The sequence below is a fragment of the Corvus cornix genome, chromosome 17 (genome assembly GCF_000738735.6).
Source record: "Corvus cornix cornix isolate S_Up_H32 chromosome 17, ASM73873v5, whole genome shotgun sequence".
NCBI classification, from domain to species: domain Eukaryota; kingdom Metazoa; phylum Chordata; class Aves; order Passeriformes; family Corvidae; genus Corvus; species Corvus cornix.
In genome coordinates this window covers 5,047,136-5,065,936 of record NC_046346.1, presented here as the reverse complement: position 1 = coordinate 5,065,936, position 18,801 = coordinate 5,047,136, and the positions used below count along the sequence as shown (strand labels likewise).

The 18,801-nt window shown below is 43.5% G+C and overlaps 1 protein-coding gene across 1 annotated transcript in view; it reads left to right on the top strand.

Annotated features, from left to right (window-relative positions):
• The window catches only part of GPR107 (G protein-coupled receptor 107), a 38,664-nt gene extending 21,148 nt beyond the window's left edge, over positions 1-17,516 (top strand). Inside the window, exons 15-18 of the mRNA XM_039561535.1 lie at positions 3,944-3,993; positions 4,727-4,810; positions 5,604-5,728; positions 11,943-17,516. Of these exons, the coding sequence (XP_039417469.1) occupies positions 3,944-3,993; positions 4,727-4,810; positions 5,604-5,728; positions 11,943-12,039 (356 nt within the window). The 3' untranslated portion in view covers positions 12,040-17,516. The remainder of the gene's footprint in view (positions 1-3,943; positions 3,994-4,726; positions 4,811-5,603; positions 5,729-11,942) is intronic.
• Positions 17,517-18,801: the final 1,285 nt, after the last annotated feature.

Below are 18,801 nucleotides of genomic sequence, written 5' to 3'. Positions count from 1 at the left end.
TACTGCTGTGCCATGAAAATGCTGTGAGCAAAGAGCCTGGTCCTGTGTGGTGCAGAGCAACCTGTGCTTGGCTGGGCTCAGCACCACTTCCAGGTGCCCCAGAGAGCTGTCCAGTGTTGATGTGGCAACTCTGTTGGAGGTACAGTGCTTATCCTGTACTTTGGACTTTCATCTGACCCTGGTGGAGAGCTTTTGTGCCAAATGGCTGATGTGGTTTGGGACATTCAAGATTAACTAATCTGTGGCACCTTCTTGTGCGTGACACTGGGCATTGCTGTATCTGTCTGACCTCTTCTTTCTACTACAGGAATGCTTTTAAGGAGAGAACTCTAGAGACTGTAGAGCCACACTTCTCAGAGCTGCTTTTTTTGAGGGCTAGATCTACGTGTGCTGCATCGTGGGGGAGAGCAGAAGGCTTCCGTTTATGGTTTGATAATGGCACAGATCACATCTCAAATGCACCAGCATGAGTAGGGCAAGCAAAGCATTGCAGAAATACTCTCAGCTGTACCTTGAGCACGTTCACTGGCTGCATTATGGTTTGTCTTTATGGATTGTATTGTCTGGGCTCGAGCTCCCCGTGCCCTCAGCTGCAATCCTGTGATTGTTACTACATACATATATCTGAAAAGGTCAGATTTATTCATCAGAAGGCTATTGTGTGGTGTGCAGTGGATGGTCCATCTTCTTTTTCCATCTTATAGACAGCCTCAACATTGGAAATTAGCATGGGGACAATCTCAAAAAGAGACTGCTTATCAAAATACTGGAGTGTGCTGTGTTTTGATTGATGTAGATCAGGCTGTTGCAGGCACAAGCTGTTAAAGTAAATGGTGATAGAGAGGGAAAACTGAGGGAAGCAAGGTATAGATGTTATAAATCTTTCTTGGAGGATGGCTTTTCTCTTTTTAATTATTGTCTGAAAGAGATGGAACATAGGCGTGAATTAATTTCTAAAACCTTTGGTGGAAGGTCTCTTTTAATTTTTTTTTTTTTCCTTCTCTGCAGTTAAGTACTGTCCTTCGCAGAATGGTTATCATACTCAAAATATAAATTTACCCAACCTTTACTGCATGCTGTGGTTGCTGCTGTGTTATCACAGCCTTACAGGTTTGGATTGCAAGTGATTCAAGTTGTAAGTGACAGCTGCTGGCTGAGCCTTTCTCCTTGTAAATGCTGCTGTCACTGTCTGGGCTGCCAGGCTGAGGTGAACAGAAATCTTTGAGTGTCCAGGATAGCAAGACTCCAGTATTACTGCTTGGAGCACATTCAGCCTGTGAGGAAGCAGTTCACAGGCTGCTGATGCCAAGCAATGATGATTTTAGATTTTTCTCCAGAACAGTGTGTCCTGTAACTTTGAATTGTTTAAAAAAGCCTGGCAGAATTTTGTAGACATGCATTAATGCTGACTTACGTATCTGATAGCGGAGAGAAATATTGCTGCAGTTGAGGAGAGCAAGTCAGCTTCCACAGGTGCCTCCTTAGCCTTTTTCCTTGGTGGTGATTGTCTTTTTTTTCCTCTCCTTCCCCTTCTTTCCCATGCTCAGACATTCTGGATATGTGGCTATACCAATTTATGACTCTTTGCTATTGATTATTGTCTCGGGTTTGGAGACAAAACTTCAGGAGGAAACACTCTGGAACGAGTGTCTCCTCCAAAGGGAAAAGGGCCTCCCCTTTTCCTCCACAAGGACAAGTGGAGAGTGGAAAAAAAACCAAACAAAACAGGGTAGAACAGGGGAAAAAAACCCCTCAAAATACAACAGATTCCTGGAGAGGGAACAGACACACGGGCTCAGACCAGCCGGGGCCACCTGCAGGCTCCCTGGACCGGTGAGGAGGGAAGGGAGGCAGTGAGGCAAGGGGAAGGAAAGGGGAAAAAAAGAACAAGAAAAAAAACCAACAAAACCTTTTCCCAGCTAGCTGGAACACAAAGGAAACCAAAAAGCAGCACAGTGCTCCCGGTGCACTCCCTCCTGAGCCCTGCCCACACCCCCCCCCAGCCCTGAGCCCTAGGGCTGAACCATTGAACCAAGCCGCACTCGGGCCCTGTGGCCCAGCCCCCGGGGCCATCATAAAGGCAGTGTCCTTGGGCATTGAGCTGATGGTTAGGGAATAAAGCAGCTTCATAGCATCAGCCCAGGACAATTACCACGATGAGTAGGTGAGATGTTGAGCTGTGCTCCATCAGCTGGGAGAGGTGGAATTATGACACCTCAGTTGGCAGTCAGATCTTTGGCTTTGCTGTCCTTTCATCCTATGCAGTGCTTGAATCCATCAGAAATTACTCCCCAGCTTGCTGGCATTGACTGTAGAGCACTGATAGACCGGCAGTTTGAATCACAGCTGTTGAGTTGGTGTTCCTTCAACTACAAAGCCTGGTAATTCTCCTGGCCTGTCAATGCACCAACTGGTGGCAGTTCTTGAAGTTGGATGCCTTGAGTTCAAAATAGATCCTTCTGTGTGCAAACCGGTGTGTGGGAAATCACAAGATCTTCATGGTCACACTCAATGCAGCGCTCTCTAAATAGGACAATACTGCTTCCCTGTTTCACAATTCAGTGCACTTATCATGCATATTTACATGTTTCAATCTTTCACCAATTCTATTAGGAAAAGCTTTTAACTTTACGTCATCAGTCAGTTTATGCCTTGTGTTGGTCAGGTGCTGCTCTTAGAGTGTGTGTGCTGGAGGAAGGTTTGTATCTGGCTCAAGGTGTCTGTAGCTTTCAACTGTTCCCCTGGAACACTAAAGGTAAACTGGGAATGGACACTTGATCTCTAGATTATAAAAGTAGTTTTATAACAGAGTGCTGTCTGTCTTCGGTGTAGTTTCTGTAGTGGGAACCTACAGGAATTTATTTGCAGTGGTGCATTTGACATTTCCTTTACATAAGAGACACTGCTTTGTTTTTGTCAGAGGAGGTGAAGCATTTCTTTGGAAGCTGATAGCCCTTCTCTCCCTCATCTGAATACTTCATTTTGCTCTCTTGTGAACCTGAAGACCTTACATGCAAATACATGCAGCCTTTTATAAATCTTTGCAGTGGGTGAGTTCTGTGAGGGGGTGCAGGTAAACTTAAGCTCAACGTATTGCACTTTCACATCTGATAAATACGTTATGAGGATTTGGAGGGAGCACCAGTAAATACGTGGCAGTATTTTTTAACTGGCAGCTCCTGTTCATTGGCTCTAAACTGTGTCTCTGTAAGCTGTCAACATATCTTGGACTCTTTTCCTCTCATGTTGTCACAAAAGCATCAGTGGCCTATGTTTGTAATCCTGCTGCACATCTAAAAGCTGACTCTCAGACCAGAGCTGACAGCTGCTCCATCTGTTGTTGACCTCAGCTCGTTCACGTGAATGTTCTGTGCTGCTCCAGCTGATGTGATCTGTGCAATGTGCACAGGTTTGCCTGGGGCCTCAGCTTGCATGTTGGGGAACTGTTTGGGATGATTTCCCATTTCACTTGTGAGTTGTGGCTGATCCATGAATGATAGAGGACCCTGCTTAGGTATTAAAGTGCTGTGCTGCTGTTCAGCAAGATGCAGTGGTTCCCAGAGCTGTGATTACCTCGAAGTTGCTCAGCTCAGCTGAAGGCACAGAGCAGGTCAGGGAGGGCTCTAGAAAAGACAGGATTTTCTAGGAGGCAGTGTCAGGTGGCGTGGCCCTTCTGGCAGGAGCAAGGTGCCAGTGTGTAGTTGGCCGTATACAGGTAGAGGAAGGTTCTGTATTGCAGAGTGTGTGCATATAAAATTCAGTGTAAAAGCAATCTCAGTTCCCTTTTTAAGAGTGAATTCACCCCAGCCTGGGAGTTGTCCTGTATAGCCTTCTAGCCTAGGATTACCTGAGTTTTGACCACTTGCCTACCCTGCAGACAGGCATCAAAAGAAACTGTCTCATGTTAACAATTTTCTGATGGACTTTTGTGTTCTCTTGATAGCTGCCATTAACCTAGCAAAGCTGAAGCTCTTCAGACATTACTATGTCATGGTAAGTAAAACACCTGCACACATGCATGTGGGGAACTTGGAAGCTGTTCAGAGCTTTTAATGGAATACTTGTTGGAAACTACTGTAGCTGGTGGATGTGATAGAGGCTCTTGGCACTGCTGTGCTTTGGCATCTTGGTCAACTGGCTTACAATCCTAAAAGCAACTTCCTTTTTTTCTCCTAATGGTTGTATCCTTCTGTCTCTCTTTAAATTCCAGCTATTTGTAATGCTTCCTGATTTCCTCTGGAGACAGCTTGAGCTGCCAGTTGAATTGATGGGCTTGAATAACGTACTGTAAACTCGCTAAAAATTAAACTTGGGACCAAATGGTGCCTGGAGATGCATCTGTGCAGTTTCTGATTAAGTCAGTGGGAGCCATGAGTACGTTTCCCAGGAGAACACAGGCTTCTTAATGATTTCCAACGGCCTCATTTCAAGCTCTTCTAAGTGGCAAGAGTAATAAATTACAATTGTGATTCTTGAAATTCTATGAAATTGTAATACTTGAAGCATTTCCTGCTGTAACTTGAGTATGTTACCAACAGCTTGAGTTATTGGATGTTCAACAAGCAGTAGAGCCCTCAGCCTATATCTGCCATGTTTATTGAGGAGCATAATAAGGCTAGTCTGCCATAATGAGTTGTCTGGGAATTGCATGAGCTATTTCTCTGGGGTAAAAAGGTTCTATAAGGATGGTGCTATTGTTCTCATGCTTCCTCCTTTTCCTTCCCAGATTGTGTGTTACATTTACTTCACACGGATCATTGCAATTCTCATAAAGATTGCTGTTCCATTCCAGTGGAAATGGCTGTACCAGGTATTTGCCAGCAAAGGAAAATACATCCATTCCTCAATTTTTTCCTCTATTATTCCTTAAATATAACTGCACAACAAAATTCCATAAATTGTTCCTCATGTTATAGTAAAACATCTCAAAGCACAGTGCTGCACCCTGCCTCCTCTTGATTTTTATCACTGATCTGCTTAAGGTGAAAGAATATATTCTTAGTTTTATGTTTGTCCAGCAAGGCTGCTGGATGATACATGAGATGTCTGAAAGTAATTGCATTATTGATTTTTAGTCTTTCAATTTAAAAATGTCTGAAGGAAATTAATCAAGAACATACAAAGGAGAAAAAAATTAGTCAGGTTTGCTCTATGTAATTGTAGCCTCAGGGAGCCAGGAAAATATGCTTTTGCTCTTCCATCTAAGGGCTTCTTTTGCCTATGGACTTCTAAATACTTGGTTTCTTAACATATAATCCCAGTAACTGTGCAGGGAGTCCTTGGAATACATTAACTGTTGAAAATAGCAATGTAGGGATGATTTCCCCCCCTCAATTAAAAGCCAAGTCTTGCCATAGTTCTTTGAAAGCTCTGGAGAGATGGATAGAACTGTAACTGTATTTAAAGTGACTTGGAAAACTGAAAGAACAAAGGATTTGACAGCCTTTAGCCTGGGATGAATGACAATTGGACAGGAATTACTCTGTTTCTGCTGTGGCCCAGGCCTCTTGGCCATTAAACCTTGAACCTTATGAATGAGGAGCAATGTTTCGTGACCACAGAGCATTGCAGGAGTGAACTTAATCTTGTGTTTTCACTTGCAGCTGCTGGATGAGATGGCCACACTCGTGTTCTTTGTCCTTACTGGGTACAAGTTCCGTCCAGCATCAGACAACCCTTACCTACAGCTCTCTCAAGATGATGAGGATGACTTGGAGATGGAAGCTGTGTAAGAACCCCTCTCCCCTTTTATTTACCTCTTCACTTGATTTGAGAAAAGTAGTGTTTAAAACCAGTTTACTTTAATCTCTCTAAATCCTTCTTTGACAAAGATGAGGATCTGCCCACATTTAAAGAGGAGGTGTCTGTTCTGGTGTGTGTAAAGAGATTTGTGGTGTGCATAGGAGCCTCTGACCTGGATATTGCAGTAGTGTGGAATAAGCTGGTAAAGCTTTTCATGGGGTGAAAAGATGCCCATGAAAATATCAAGTAAGAAAGCTTCTAAGTTTAATTTAGGTCGTGGAACGTGAATGAGTTTTACAGATCATCATTAATGCTTCATATTTAGTAAAACCCAAATGAACAACAAAAATGACCCACCAATCTGCAGAACATAAATAATAATACATGTATAAAAATAATGTAGTAATAAATGAACAGGGTGTAAGGTCCCTTCTGCCTTGGCATTCAGCATATAGCTTTGCAAAAATATATCTTAAGCAGCACTGAGCCAAGGAGATGGATTTTTATCAATACTCTTCCCTGGTTTATTCCCTGCTGCTAAACCACAAGGCACCACAAATGCTTCAGGACCTGAGCTAGCCTGGAAAAATTATATAGCAGGGCTCACCCTTAAGTCCCTGTCATTTTCTTTGCAGTAGTTTTCTGAGGACTTAAAAAATGAGTGGCATTTTTGAACGTGTAATTAAAAATGCCCTAAGAAATTCAGCCTGCCAGTGGTGTTGGATACAGCTTTAGGTGCCCCAGAGTCTGCTGCCTTAATAGGAGCAGAGCTAACCTAATCCTTTGGTAGTTACACATTTGATGCATAACTGCAGTTGATGTACAGGCTCAGAAGCCTGTTCCTAAGACTTTTTTCCAGTTTGGCAAATCTCCTTTACCTGGGTGAATAAATCAACACTGTTTTTATTACAGAGGCGAAAAAGTCCAAATGTGTTTGCTGTCATAGTTAGCTCAGAAAGAAATGAATCTTATTGGAAAACTGCTACAAGGAGGTTTGAATCATAGAATCCAGACTCAAATGTCATGTAAAGAGTTTAACATCTCAGAAATATGGCTAGTAACAAAGATCTTTTTAAATGCTTAGCTATTTTTGCTTTGGGTCTAGAAAATCTGTCATTTTTGTAAGCAGAATCCAACTAGTGGGTAGTGACCTTAAAATCACTATCACTTACATGTGTTTAAATGGTTTATGTAAGAAACTGGTCTCAGTTTGGAAGCTGTTTGATAAAAAAGCTTCACATCAGGAAGTCACTGTCTGAACTGGCAGAATTTGTAATTGTACCAGAAAAAGCTTTTTTCCTTTTTGCCTGTTAGAGCGAATTTCAACTTTGTATTACGTGCTTAATGAATTTTTGCTTGTGGGGGTTTTGCTAGGACTAATAATAGGACACCTTTCAAATACAGTGATTTTAGTCAATTGAGAAGTTGCTAAATTTAGAAGAATCTGCCAGAAATGAGCTGGAGAAAGTTTAATGAACTAATTCAGTGATTTACATCTCACCCTAGTGAGATAGACATTGCTAAAAACTCAAGGGTTAGAATTCCTTGTGAGCCTATTCCTAGTAAGGCATTTTGCTCTTTGCTTTGGGAGTTTCCATTGTTGTGCCTTGTGGGTTGTTCCCCTTAGCCTTGCTTGAATTTTTCTGATCTGATTCACCAGAAGTTTTATTCCGTTTGGGCACTTGGCAGGGTATAATCTGTGTCTGGTTCTCCCTTCCCCAGCTCCATCAGGAAGATTAAGTTTGTAGATATTTGAAAAACAGTTTATACACGTTCTGTGACAGGTGAAGCACTGCAATGGAAGTGTATGACATTTCTCATTGATTTGGTCTGGCTGGTCCTATTTTTATGTTTATAAATATTAAATGTTGTTTCTGGGGTGGGAGAAAATGTCTGGGTTTATTTGAGCAGGTGACTAAGTGCCTGACAGTATCCTGACTAACCACTGTATGAGTGTTTTGTCTTTCATGTGATAAATACCCACTTATCTTCACAGACTATGGCAGAAACTAAAAACCTGGAAAGTTCATGGTGTTCTGCTATGTGGGTTTTATGGTTGTTTTCCTCTCCCAGAGGGTTTTTGTTTAAAATCAGGTTCTCTAAAACAGAAGCATATTCAGTTCCTTTAGACTCAACATTTCTATGAGCCAGCAGAGGGGAAAGCTGTGAGGTTATCAAACCTCTTTTCCAGGCTTGCTTGTCTTCCATGAAAAAAAATAGGACATTTTAAGTGCAGCTCTCTAGCTTGGGTCTGTTTTCATGCATTGCAAATGATACAAAGCTCGGTCTGGCAGTAAATATCAATATTGTTAAAGACACTGGAAATATGCAAAGTTTCAAGAAAAATCTGCAAATTAGGTGTCTGACAGAAGCAACACAAGGCACAAATCCTCTCTTTGTAACTCTTGTAACTCTCAAGAATAAAATACAAATCAAGAATAGCAAAGGTAACTCTGGATTGGAGAAAGGATCCACAGACTTTGCAGGAATCTCTTCAGTTATTCCAGGCTCAACAGAAGTTGTCCTGGTGGAGAGCAGAGTGTGGCTAAAGCTGAGCTAAGGACCTGTCTGTCCTTTCTCAAGCAGGTTCAATAGCCATTCATCACCAGCAAAGTGGCTTTCTGTATATTCTGTCCTGGGCAGCCTCTTGAGTTCTGTCACTACGTGGGCTTGTCGCTGACAGTTTGTTATATTAAAGTTCCCTGCTTGAAAAGGTGCAGCCACACTTGGCAGAAAGAACTGTCAGGCTTCCAGTCCTAATGCCATTTCTGGGGCATGAATACAAAAATATAAACAATACAGTAGATGAGCTGGGGGTGAGGAAGGGGAAAGGAAGAATTCTTGGGTTGTTTTTTTTTTTTCTTTTAAATGTCATTAATTTGGTACGCTGGCTTTATATGCTGGCTATCAAAGGGCTCTTTTACAGGTCGTGAGTGAGAATGATGTTCATACATGCATGGGAGGTTAAGATATTTCCACTGGAGGAGGAATTGCAGGAGAAGGAACCATTAGTAGTTTTGTTCTCAAGTCGGTAAATCCATCTTACTCAGTGTGTGGAGACTTTGCTTCTCCTTGACACCCAAAACAACCTCAACACAGGGAACTGTTGTGGTAACACTGATCTTTGCTTATGCCTTGGGATCTGGAGTTTCTCTCTGTGTCATGAGGCAGCTTATTCTGTGCTGAGATTTGACGTCCTGCTCGGTTGCTTTTCTCTGCTTTCTCTCAGGTTGTGCTTCATGGCAGACTGATTCATGGTGCGCTCCATTAGCAGTGATTTTCTTCACCTAACACATCTTTCCCTTGCAGAGATCAGCTTTTTTTGCTCTGTGGCTGATCAGTTTTCACTCCAGTTTGCAACAGCTTGTAAGGGCGGGCTGCTGCCAGTATTGCAGTGTTTGTTGTTGGACTATAAAACAAATAAACAGGAGAAAAGACAGCTGAGATCTGCCACTGTGGAGAGCTGGAGATACTTTTGAATGTTTAGCCATTCCTTGATCCCTTGGATACAATGCAGGAGAAAAATAAACCCCATGAAATCTCTGCAGCATGTACCACTGTGTGATGGAGTGCTTGGGGAACTCCTTCTCTGTCTCATTTGTGATAGATATCCCTCTGGCAGGCACAGAAATGCTCTCTGGAGAGGGTTGGTTTAGTAAGAAGGATTTGTTGCATTTTAACTGCTCTGATTTGTGGGCTGGAAATGCAGTTCAGCAGACATTTCCCTGCTGTATTGCAGGTCAGAGCTGAAGTGCTGAGACTGTTGCAAGGACAGTAATGAGGATTTCAGTGTGCTTGGTCTTAGTGCTGCAACCCTTATTTTATTGGCACTAAAATGTGATGGCTGGACTGATTCTGAGAGCGAGAGGAATTGCCTGTTGCACCTGAACAATCTGAGAAAAGCAGGGGCTTGAGAGCTACTTCATGCACTTGTCATGAGACAAGAACAGTCTCTTCAACTCTTCAGATGGACTGTAACCTTCAATGTTGGAGAATCCACACAGAAATCTCTCCCAGTTATTTGCTGTTACTGAGGGGGGACACAGTAAATGGCCTCTCTGGTAGCAAAGGACATGACTTGATCTGCCTGCACTTTGTGTGTAACTGTCCCATAAACGTGGGACGTGGATCATTCCCTCTTAGCCATAACCTCCCATTACTTCTGTCACCACCTTGGTGTGCAGTGGCTGTCTAATGGCATTAGAGTGCAGTGCTGGAATCTAGGCTGTGGGCCAGGTGGGATCTTCCCAGCTGTGAATCAAGTGTTGGGATGACTTTGGTGTCATGTATGTGTGAAACACCTCTTTGTATATCCTGGTGTGTCTGCTGCTGCATTGGTGTGCTGGGTGCTCATTTCTGGTTTGTAGTTCATGGCAATCTTCAGCTCCTCCCTGAGGAATGGATACTTAGCTCCTCATTCAGTAATTGCGAAGTTGATTATTTCTGAAGAGTAAACTTGGTAGCTGTCTTGCTGCATCCTTCTGTACTTTTCAGACTATTACTTCGATTCGCCAGAATCTTTCTGCATTCTAGTCCTGTCCTCCAATATGTAGCTCTTAGTGTCTTGTGCAGATTTAATAAGCAAGTTCTCTGTTCCATTACCCAGGCAATTACTGAAAATACTGAGTAGAAGTGAACCCAGGACAGGCCCCTCTGGAGCCACACTCAGTGTTCTTACACTTTTGACAGGAAACCATTAAGTACATCTCAATGCATACTTTTCCGATTAGTTATCCATCTACTTTGGTTTTGTCTAGCTTATGTTTCTCCAGAATTTTTCCTATATGACTGTGGGAAATCTTTGTCAACAGGGAGAACTTGAGAGATCTAAATGGCTCTGTACTGATTAGTTTGACCTCTTCTAGGAAATGTTAATTGTTGACTAATTCCATCTTTCTCCTTTAAGCAACCTGCTTACTTTTATCTGTACTTCTCTTTTTTTATTTTAAGTAGGGAATAAAGTTATTTGATCTGTACTCTTGTCCAAACCAGCACATCTTGTGACCCTTTCCTATTAAGCCCAAGCTCATCTAGGCCCACTCTAAAGTGTCTGAACCACTGACGATCCCAGTGTGGCCCCTGCTGCAATATCACTGAACACAGCAGGCTGAGTAAATTATTTTTACAGTACATGAGCAGAAGCTGGGATCTAACATGGAGCTAAGGGAAGAAGAGCGTTATCTGAAGGTGACTTCTCCTCTTGGGGAGATGCTGGGGAGATGTTGTTAGCAGCTCTGATCAAATAAAGCACTCTGACATGGTAAACAGCAGGTGAAAGCACTCACAGACCAACAGGGGCAGCTTTGAACAGGACAGGTCTGTGTGTGCTTCCAGGCATCCCTTGGGAATGCATTGAGCTACTGGCACTCTTACCTTCGGCATCCAAAATAACCTTTGTCGCATATTTGTGGGGGGAAAAAAAATACCTGTATGGAATGAGAATCACACTGTGCAAAAGAATAAAGGAAATGTGTTGTGCATCCAAACTGCCTGTTTTGTGTAGCAGCAGAGAAAAGCTGCTGAGCTGAAGAGCTGTTGGAGAGCCAAGGCAGTTCCAAGAGGAATGGTGCTGTTCTGCCTGGATAAACAGTTCAGTCTACCTAACGTTGAATGGTATTGTGAGGCTTTGTAGTTCAATGGTCAGATTGCCATGACAAATCCAGACTTGGATGGTATAAAAATGATGACTTCTTGCTTCTGTTTTGTTGCTGCTCATTTTGCTGTTAAGAGGAGCTGGTGTGCATTAAGCCAATATGGTTCATTTGGGGCACTGTCCACTGCATGTGTATTTGTGTAATACATTGTACCTATTAAAATGCAGAAGAAAGTCACAGAAATAAGGGTCATCAGCTGTATAGTAAAAGGGGGGTTTTAAGTGAACTGCTCAAATTTAGCAAATAAACACCTGGTTTAACCACCCCTGTTACCTTTTTTGAAGTATGAGCCAATATTACTTGCTGCTTTAGCTTAATGATAGATGGGAAGGGCCTTGAGGTACTCAAGGACAGTGGTTGTGCTTCTAATGCCCATCTGTGTTGTGTCCAGGATTATACAGGAGATCAAACATGGAAACTGCTCAGCGTGGGTAAAGAGATGTGAGATGTGTTGTTTGATAGGTACAGGAAGATGGTGTGAGCTGTTGCTGAAATGGATTTTACAGTTCAAGGTCTGATGTCTGATGCTTCTCCCTTCTCTTCCAGGGTGACGACTTCAGGAGTAATGGAGGGCATGAAGAAGGTCAAGAAAGTGGTGAATGGTTCAGCAGAGCCTCAGGGCGAATGGGAAGGCACAGCATGATGGACTGGACTAAGGCAGCACTTTCAGAGAAACTTTTTTAATTTATTAATATTACTCTCAGTGGAAAGGGAGCAACTTGCACTCCCCACCACTGAAACTGCAGAGTGGGGTATGTCTAGGGGGAGCAAAGCAGTGCAGAAATATAACTATTCCTTTGATCCTAAGAAAATGGGATCTCCTGGTACCTGCAAGGAGTGTGAAGCTTTCCTAGGGATTTTGGGTAGCTTATTTTTTTCCCCCCCTTTCTGGATCGGTTCTTTATTCTGAATTGTTGCGTTCTTCAGAATGTGTAATACTAATGTGAAGAGGGATCTTCAGTGTGTATGTAAAGAATATATTTTATATAATGCTCATATATATATACACACACACACACTTGCTATGTAACATGTATGCTGGGACTTGCAAAGCCTGTCAGAAGGTGGGAAAAGAAGATAAAGACATGTAAGTATTTTTTTTTTTTTTCTTTTTATAAACTCTCCTTTTGGCTTGGACAAAACGTTGCAGAACAAATGGATGGGAACAACTGCAGTTATTTGAGAGACTGAACGGGTATTGGATCAGATGACTTCTGCCACTGCTCATACAAGTGTGAGAGGTGATAAGTATCTTCTTGTCTTATCCCTGCAGGTGTCCACCTGAACGTGTCAGGTTTTCAGCTGTGTTGCTATACAGGAAACGAGTGACTGTTCTCCATTAAAGCACTAAGCCCATAGTGCAATAGGCATTTATGTACATTCTTCACTGTCCATGGAGTTGCTCGTGACTCACCCCCACCTGACAACAAGTACACAAGAGGTGTAAGACTGATGTTTGCTTTTTAGGGGTCTGCCTAAATGTTTACTTTCAAGCTGTGACCCAGAGCACTTTGGTTGCCTTCATAAAATATTTTCAAGGTATTTCAAAAGTCGCTCCTTTCTGGCACAGTGTAAACAGTACCAGACTCTCCAATGAAAATCTGTCAAGCCATTTTACTGCAGCATAAATCTCTGGTTCACAGTTATCCTGAGTTACTGGGCCTCTCTGGATGGCTACTTGTATCTCTCTGGCTGTGTAGGATTAATGACACTGCTGTTTGAGATGAGCTTAACTGGTCAAAGTGGTGTTGCTACCAAAAACTGGCAACTGTAACTCCCAGTCCTAAATGTTTGGTTTTTATCAGGAGAGGAGAAGATTATGACCAGAACCTTGATGAAGGGGAATATAGAATCCTTGACTGTTAGCTGCAGACTTGCAGTGGAGTCTTTACAGATACGTTCCAAAATGCCTCATATTTTTTCTCTGTAGTCCCTGCGATTGTCAGTAGGGCAGTTGGTGTCCAGAGCTGTAGTAGTGAGAATGGGTGTTAATTTGGGGGAGGATGGAAGTGGCTCCTGGTGAAATGAGGATTAGCTTTACGAAAATAAATCAAGTGTAAGTCACTGACCCACTGAAGCCTTAATATTCATGCAGAGACATTGACATGTGGTGCTGTTGAGCCAGGTGCTTCTGCCAGGGTGTCAGGGAGAGACACTGTCAGAGCTCTGGATGTGCCAGCATCGCTTACAGACTCGTTCAGGAATTGGCTTTTTGGAGAGACTACATTTCTGGGGCACAGCTGATAAGAGAACTGTTAGCCACTAGGTTATTTTATTCTTCAATCTGAGAAGGAGGATTTCCTCTAGAATCTTGAACCACTTCCTCACTCCTGAGCAGGGATTGTGGAGCTGTTGGTGAGCTGTCTGTACCAAGACTTGCTGTTTGAGGAGCAGCATCACTTTCCCCCATTGCCCCTTCTTTTCCCAGGTGTTGGTTCTGTGCACCATGGAAATGGTAGAAACAAATCTACCTGCTTTGATACCTGGAACTGCTTTCTCTTCAGGTAAAGCACAAGAATAGCATTTGTCTCTGGCTGCAGTGTCCTCTTCTGTTTTCCTCCTCAGCTGTAACTTCACAGTAATCACAGCAGTGATAGTTTGACTTTGCTGTCATTGACTTGCAGTGAGATGGTTTTAGTGGGAAGAGATCCTATACCACTGGAAAGGCTGTTTGGTGACCTACAGGCCTTTTAAGCCTTCTGTAGGAAGAAGTCATCTGCGTATTTAGCTGAAGTGTGAGAAATTGGACCATAAAACACAGGCAGTCCCAGATCATCATACACTTAAATGCAATACCTGAAAAACTCATCCTCTGCAGTTACTCTGTCCCTGGGAAGTGTCACTCACTGCATCCAAAGGGCTGCTCAAACAGGCTGTAAAGTCTGTTGAGAGAAGCCCACTGAAGAAGTGTGTTAGCACTGAGGTATGTAAGGGATAAGGATGTGCTGTCAGGAACGAAGTGCATCTGGACGATGCTATTCTAGAGCCTGTGAATTCCTTTTGTGAATGAGATGTGAAATTGTCCTGGGTGTGGCATTTCACTGAAAACCTCGAGGGCTGTGCTGTGATCCCAGGAAGTGCTGAGCTGGTTCCAAACAGCTGCCTGTTCCATACCTCAGCATCAGTGGAGCTGACAATTTGGCAGGTGCTGTTACCTTAGTCTCAGGTTTCTCTTTTTTTTTTTTTTTTTTTTTTTTTTTTAATAGATGCAGTTTTTTTGCTAAAGTTGCATATGGTGTAGGTTTATCTGCCAAGTCCCTGGCTCACCAGTCAAAGGCCAAAAAAACCGGGTCATTTCTTTTTGTCTTGGCATGAAAAGCCACAGCAGTATTCTGGAAGTATTTTTTTACAAGAGCTTTTTCCAAGTTCAACCCTGAGCTTCAGCAGTCAGCTCTACAACCAGCTTTAGCTGGTGCTTTACACAGGATGCCAAGCAGCAGGAAATGGTCAGACCTGAGCATTAGGAAGGAAAATCAAAGTCATGGTCAAACCAAAACTCAGAAGAATCTTTTTGCAGCCATTTCCAAAGTGAATTTTTCTCTGGTGCAGTTCCTTGGAGCAGGACAAAAAGTCTGTCGTGCAGGGGTGTAGGATGGATATGATGGGTGGGTCGGCAGCTGGGATGTTGGAGGGTGGAGAGGATGGCCGCAGTTGTGCTTCTCTCCAGCACGGTGAGTGCTGCACTGCAGAGCATCAAAGACAGCACTGCTCCCTCCCCTCCTTCCCAGGCAGACCCACAGCTGCATGGCTGGCATTGCATGACTCCAGGGCTAGTGGAGTGCAGCAGCTTGGAGCTTCCCAGGCAGGATAATCAGTGCTTGCCTTTCACATGCTGATGGCTGCTTATCTGGTAGGAAGCTCTGCCTCTCGAAGGGAGGGAAGCGAGAGGAGCTGTTGTGGATTGCAGATCGTTTAGGGATATTCGGCTTTACTTCCCTGTCGCTGCTTTTACTGAAGTGAGGAGCTGAAGCAATCGCCCCGACAGTACCCAGCAGCAGAGGGACAGGAGTCCTGGAACGGCAGGTCTGGTGCAATGGGAATAAATGGTTTGAATGCTTTCCCATATGTTGCTGCAGCGGAGCACTCGGTCCCCTCTGCAGATAAAAATGGGATTGGTTCAGTCTTCACTTGTAATGCAGGTTATGCCCCAATAAATCCCTGTGGATGCTGACATGCACGTGCCCCTGCTGCACTCCTCCTTCCTGCCGTAGCTGCTCAGCAGGCTGTCTTCCAGAGGAAGCCTCCTTGCAGTGCAACTGCCAGACTCTTGCATTCTTCAGGCTGGAAAATGTTTTCCTTGATGGTTCATCAAGAGACGTACTAAAAGAAAGCAAGACATAATGGGGTCATCTGGAACACTGCTGCTGCCTGCTCGGAGTGGAGCAGTTTGAGTTGAAGAAGCCACATGCTGTCCTATTAAGATGCTCTTTCATGTTGTCATCTAACTCGGCATGTCGTGATGTGTGCAGTGCATTGTTCAGTGTTTCCCTCCAGCTGAGTGCCCTGTTCCTGGATTTCCATGCTGGCATACCCTGGGAGAGCATGTTGTAAAAATTTGCTGCATTGCAGCATTTTGTCTGGAGCTCATAGTGTGGAAGATGTATTTTTTCTAAGCTAAGTGGACCCTCTCTAGCATGAGCGTGCATCCACCATGTATCCTTGAGCACTGTAACATTCCTTCTGGCCATGAAAGGGCATGTCCTGATCACTCCAGTGTGCACATCTGGTGGAAGTCCCGTGGAAGATTTTTAAAGTCTTTTTTTCCTTACTCTGTGTTCCTCTAGAGAAAAGCAGTCAAGTCACTGACAATCAAATTGATGAGAAGGGAGGGGATTTTGTTGTTTATTTGAAAACTTCCCGATTTGAAGCGAATATTGGGTATTGTAGGCTCTTTTGAGAACTGCAGTTCCCTACCTAGTAAGGAGAGGGAAGGAAATCCTTCTTCCTTTAGCCTACCTTTAGTCTCCTTCATTTTGACCTGTCACGCCAGCTAACAGACTGCTGTCACTTGAAAGCAGATGTTTTATAGATCCTGTTATGATCCCTACTTCACTCATAGAGCACATCCCCATTTTTCACCTGTGTACAAAGAGTGAGGAGCTGTGATCCGCAGGAGTGGGAGGTGCAGTGAGGTTTGAACATTGTGGGGCTCACACTGAAACTGTGACATTGTCAGTAGCCTCAATGTTTCACAAAGCTGAGGTGGTGCTGCTCAGAGACACTTGACCTATGTTTCTTTGTGTTCCCTGGGGTTGATTTGCTGTAAAAGGTTATTCTAAATTGAATTAATTTGGCTTCTTTTTTGTAGCTGCTGGATATGACACTGTTTTGGGCTGATTAATCACTTTTCCTTAGGAATATTGGGAAGCTGTGCATTTTCCCCCTTGTAGTTTCTTGCCTGGATATAGCAATGATCCAGGGAGAACTGTACATGACCTGTGCTCCCAAGTGGCTGGAACAGGATTTAGGAAAATACTGATACTCAGATGTTGAGTAGTGTAGGAAGAAAGTGGCTGAGAAAAGAATCACTTCTTGTAGGCTGACTGGCTCAAGAACCCATTTATGTTTTGACTGCAGCAATCCTCTAGAAAGGAGAATTCTTAATAAATATTTCCCTGTGGGATTTCACTCAAGTGTTCTGCTCTCTGTGTACTAAAGTAGAGTCCGACCTCCACATCGTCAGAAGCACTTCATCCTGTAGCCAGTGGAGCTGGTACCTGCTCTATCAAAACAGAGCATGGGTCTAAATAGCTTCCCTTGCCCTTTAGGAACTATTAATAATTAATTCTAGATCCTCTTGTGTCATTAAGCAGCTTTAGGGCACCTTGTACAATGCAGCTTTGAATTCATTTAGTAAATGACCTCCAGAAGAACTAAAGAAGACTTTTCTGTGTACAGCAAGGTCCAGTTCCTGGGGTTTTGGTGACCTGTAAATATCCTATTCCTCAGTTCCTGTTCAGATGTAAAAATGGATTTTTTTCAGTATTTTTTTAAACTTTATTAAAAGAACAGCAAACATTATTTGAAGAGAAACAAGGTAGAGATAAGTCAGGACAGTCTGTGTAACTTGGTTTCCCTGCTGTGATGCAAATGTGTAAAATAAAGACTGACCAGAAAGAAGTTTTTAATGCATCTCATTTTCTCCTTGTGAACTGCCAGCAGCCAAGCTGACCCATTGATCCCAAAGTCTGCATTTCCCTGTGCTCAACTTCTGTTTCCAGCCATCAACATCTGCATCATGGATACAGGGCCAAATCACAAAACTTGTGTGGAAAACTTCTTTTGAAGGGAAAAGCTTTCCTGTCAGTGACCCAGTGAGGTTCACTGAGGTGCCTTTTCTTGAGCTCCAGGTACTGGAGCTGTGCTTGTATGTGCCCAGCTGCTCTTTTAAGTTTGTAAGCTGAACTTAGGCAATAGTTTGTGGACTGAGTCTTAAACAAAAGTGTTTCTCACAGCCCTGTGTCTCCTGCAGTCTGGGGCAGGCAGGAATGCAGGAGCATCTGTGCTGCTCTCCAGCCCTGTGGTCAGCTTGCCAGGTGAGAGCAGACAAGGAGCTGATGCTTTGAACCTCGGTGTCCAGATACAAGTTAAGGATAGAAACGTACTGTTTAAGTAATATCTTTGGTGGATCTGTCCACACTATCTCAGAGGGGCAAGTCCTTGACCTATTTTAGGTTAGACTGATGGTAATTTGGGATGTCTGTAGTTGTGCTCTTCCTGAGGTGTTGAGATCTAACCTTGTATTTCAGTTCTGCAAACTGGTTGGGTTGGCAGGGATGAGGAGGGCACAGCATTCCTGTGAAGTGTTGTTCCTGATAATCCCCCGTCCCTCAAAAGCATATGTCCTTCAGCACGAAATTCGAGTCTTCAAGATGTTTCTTACAGTTCAGCCTATGGTTCTCATCCTACCACCGAGGGGTAACGCCAGAAATAGCCTGTCTTCTCAACCCTGCACCTCCCAGGCAGCCGCTTCTGTGTTGCCTCAAGCCTCTGGGTGGGTGGTGTTTTACCAGGGAGCTAAACTATAAAAAGTACTTGGAACCTGGATTTCCTAATACCCCACCGTAAGTTAGAACAAACTTTTCCTGATGCAGATGCTCACTGGTTGTTGCACTTAGAGTGGTCTAAATCTCTTTAATGCAGGTTTCTCCAAACTGGAACATCATCTGCATATTCTGTCTGTTGTGTATTTGGCCTTAAAACATTCCCCCTTAGCATTCCCTGACAGCAGCTCTGGGACTCATTCCTGGAGTTGCCTGCACTGAGCCAAAACATCCCTCAGCCATAAGGAAAGGTGAAATGTTAGGGGTGGAGTGGGTAAGGTGGGACTAAATTGCGGGAACACTCACTTGATAAGGAGACCAAATGAAATTATCAGTGGAAAAATTGATTTCTGACCATTTTC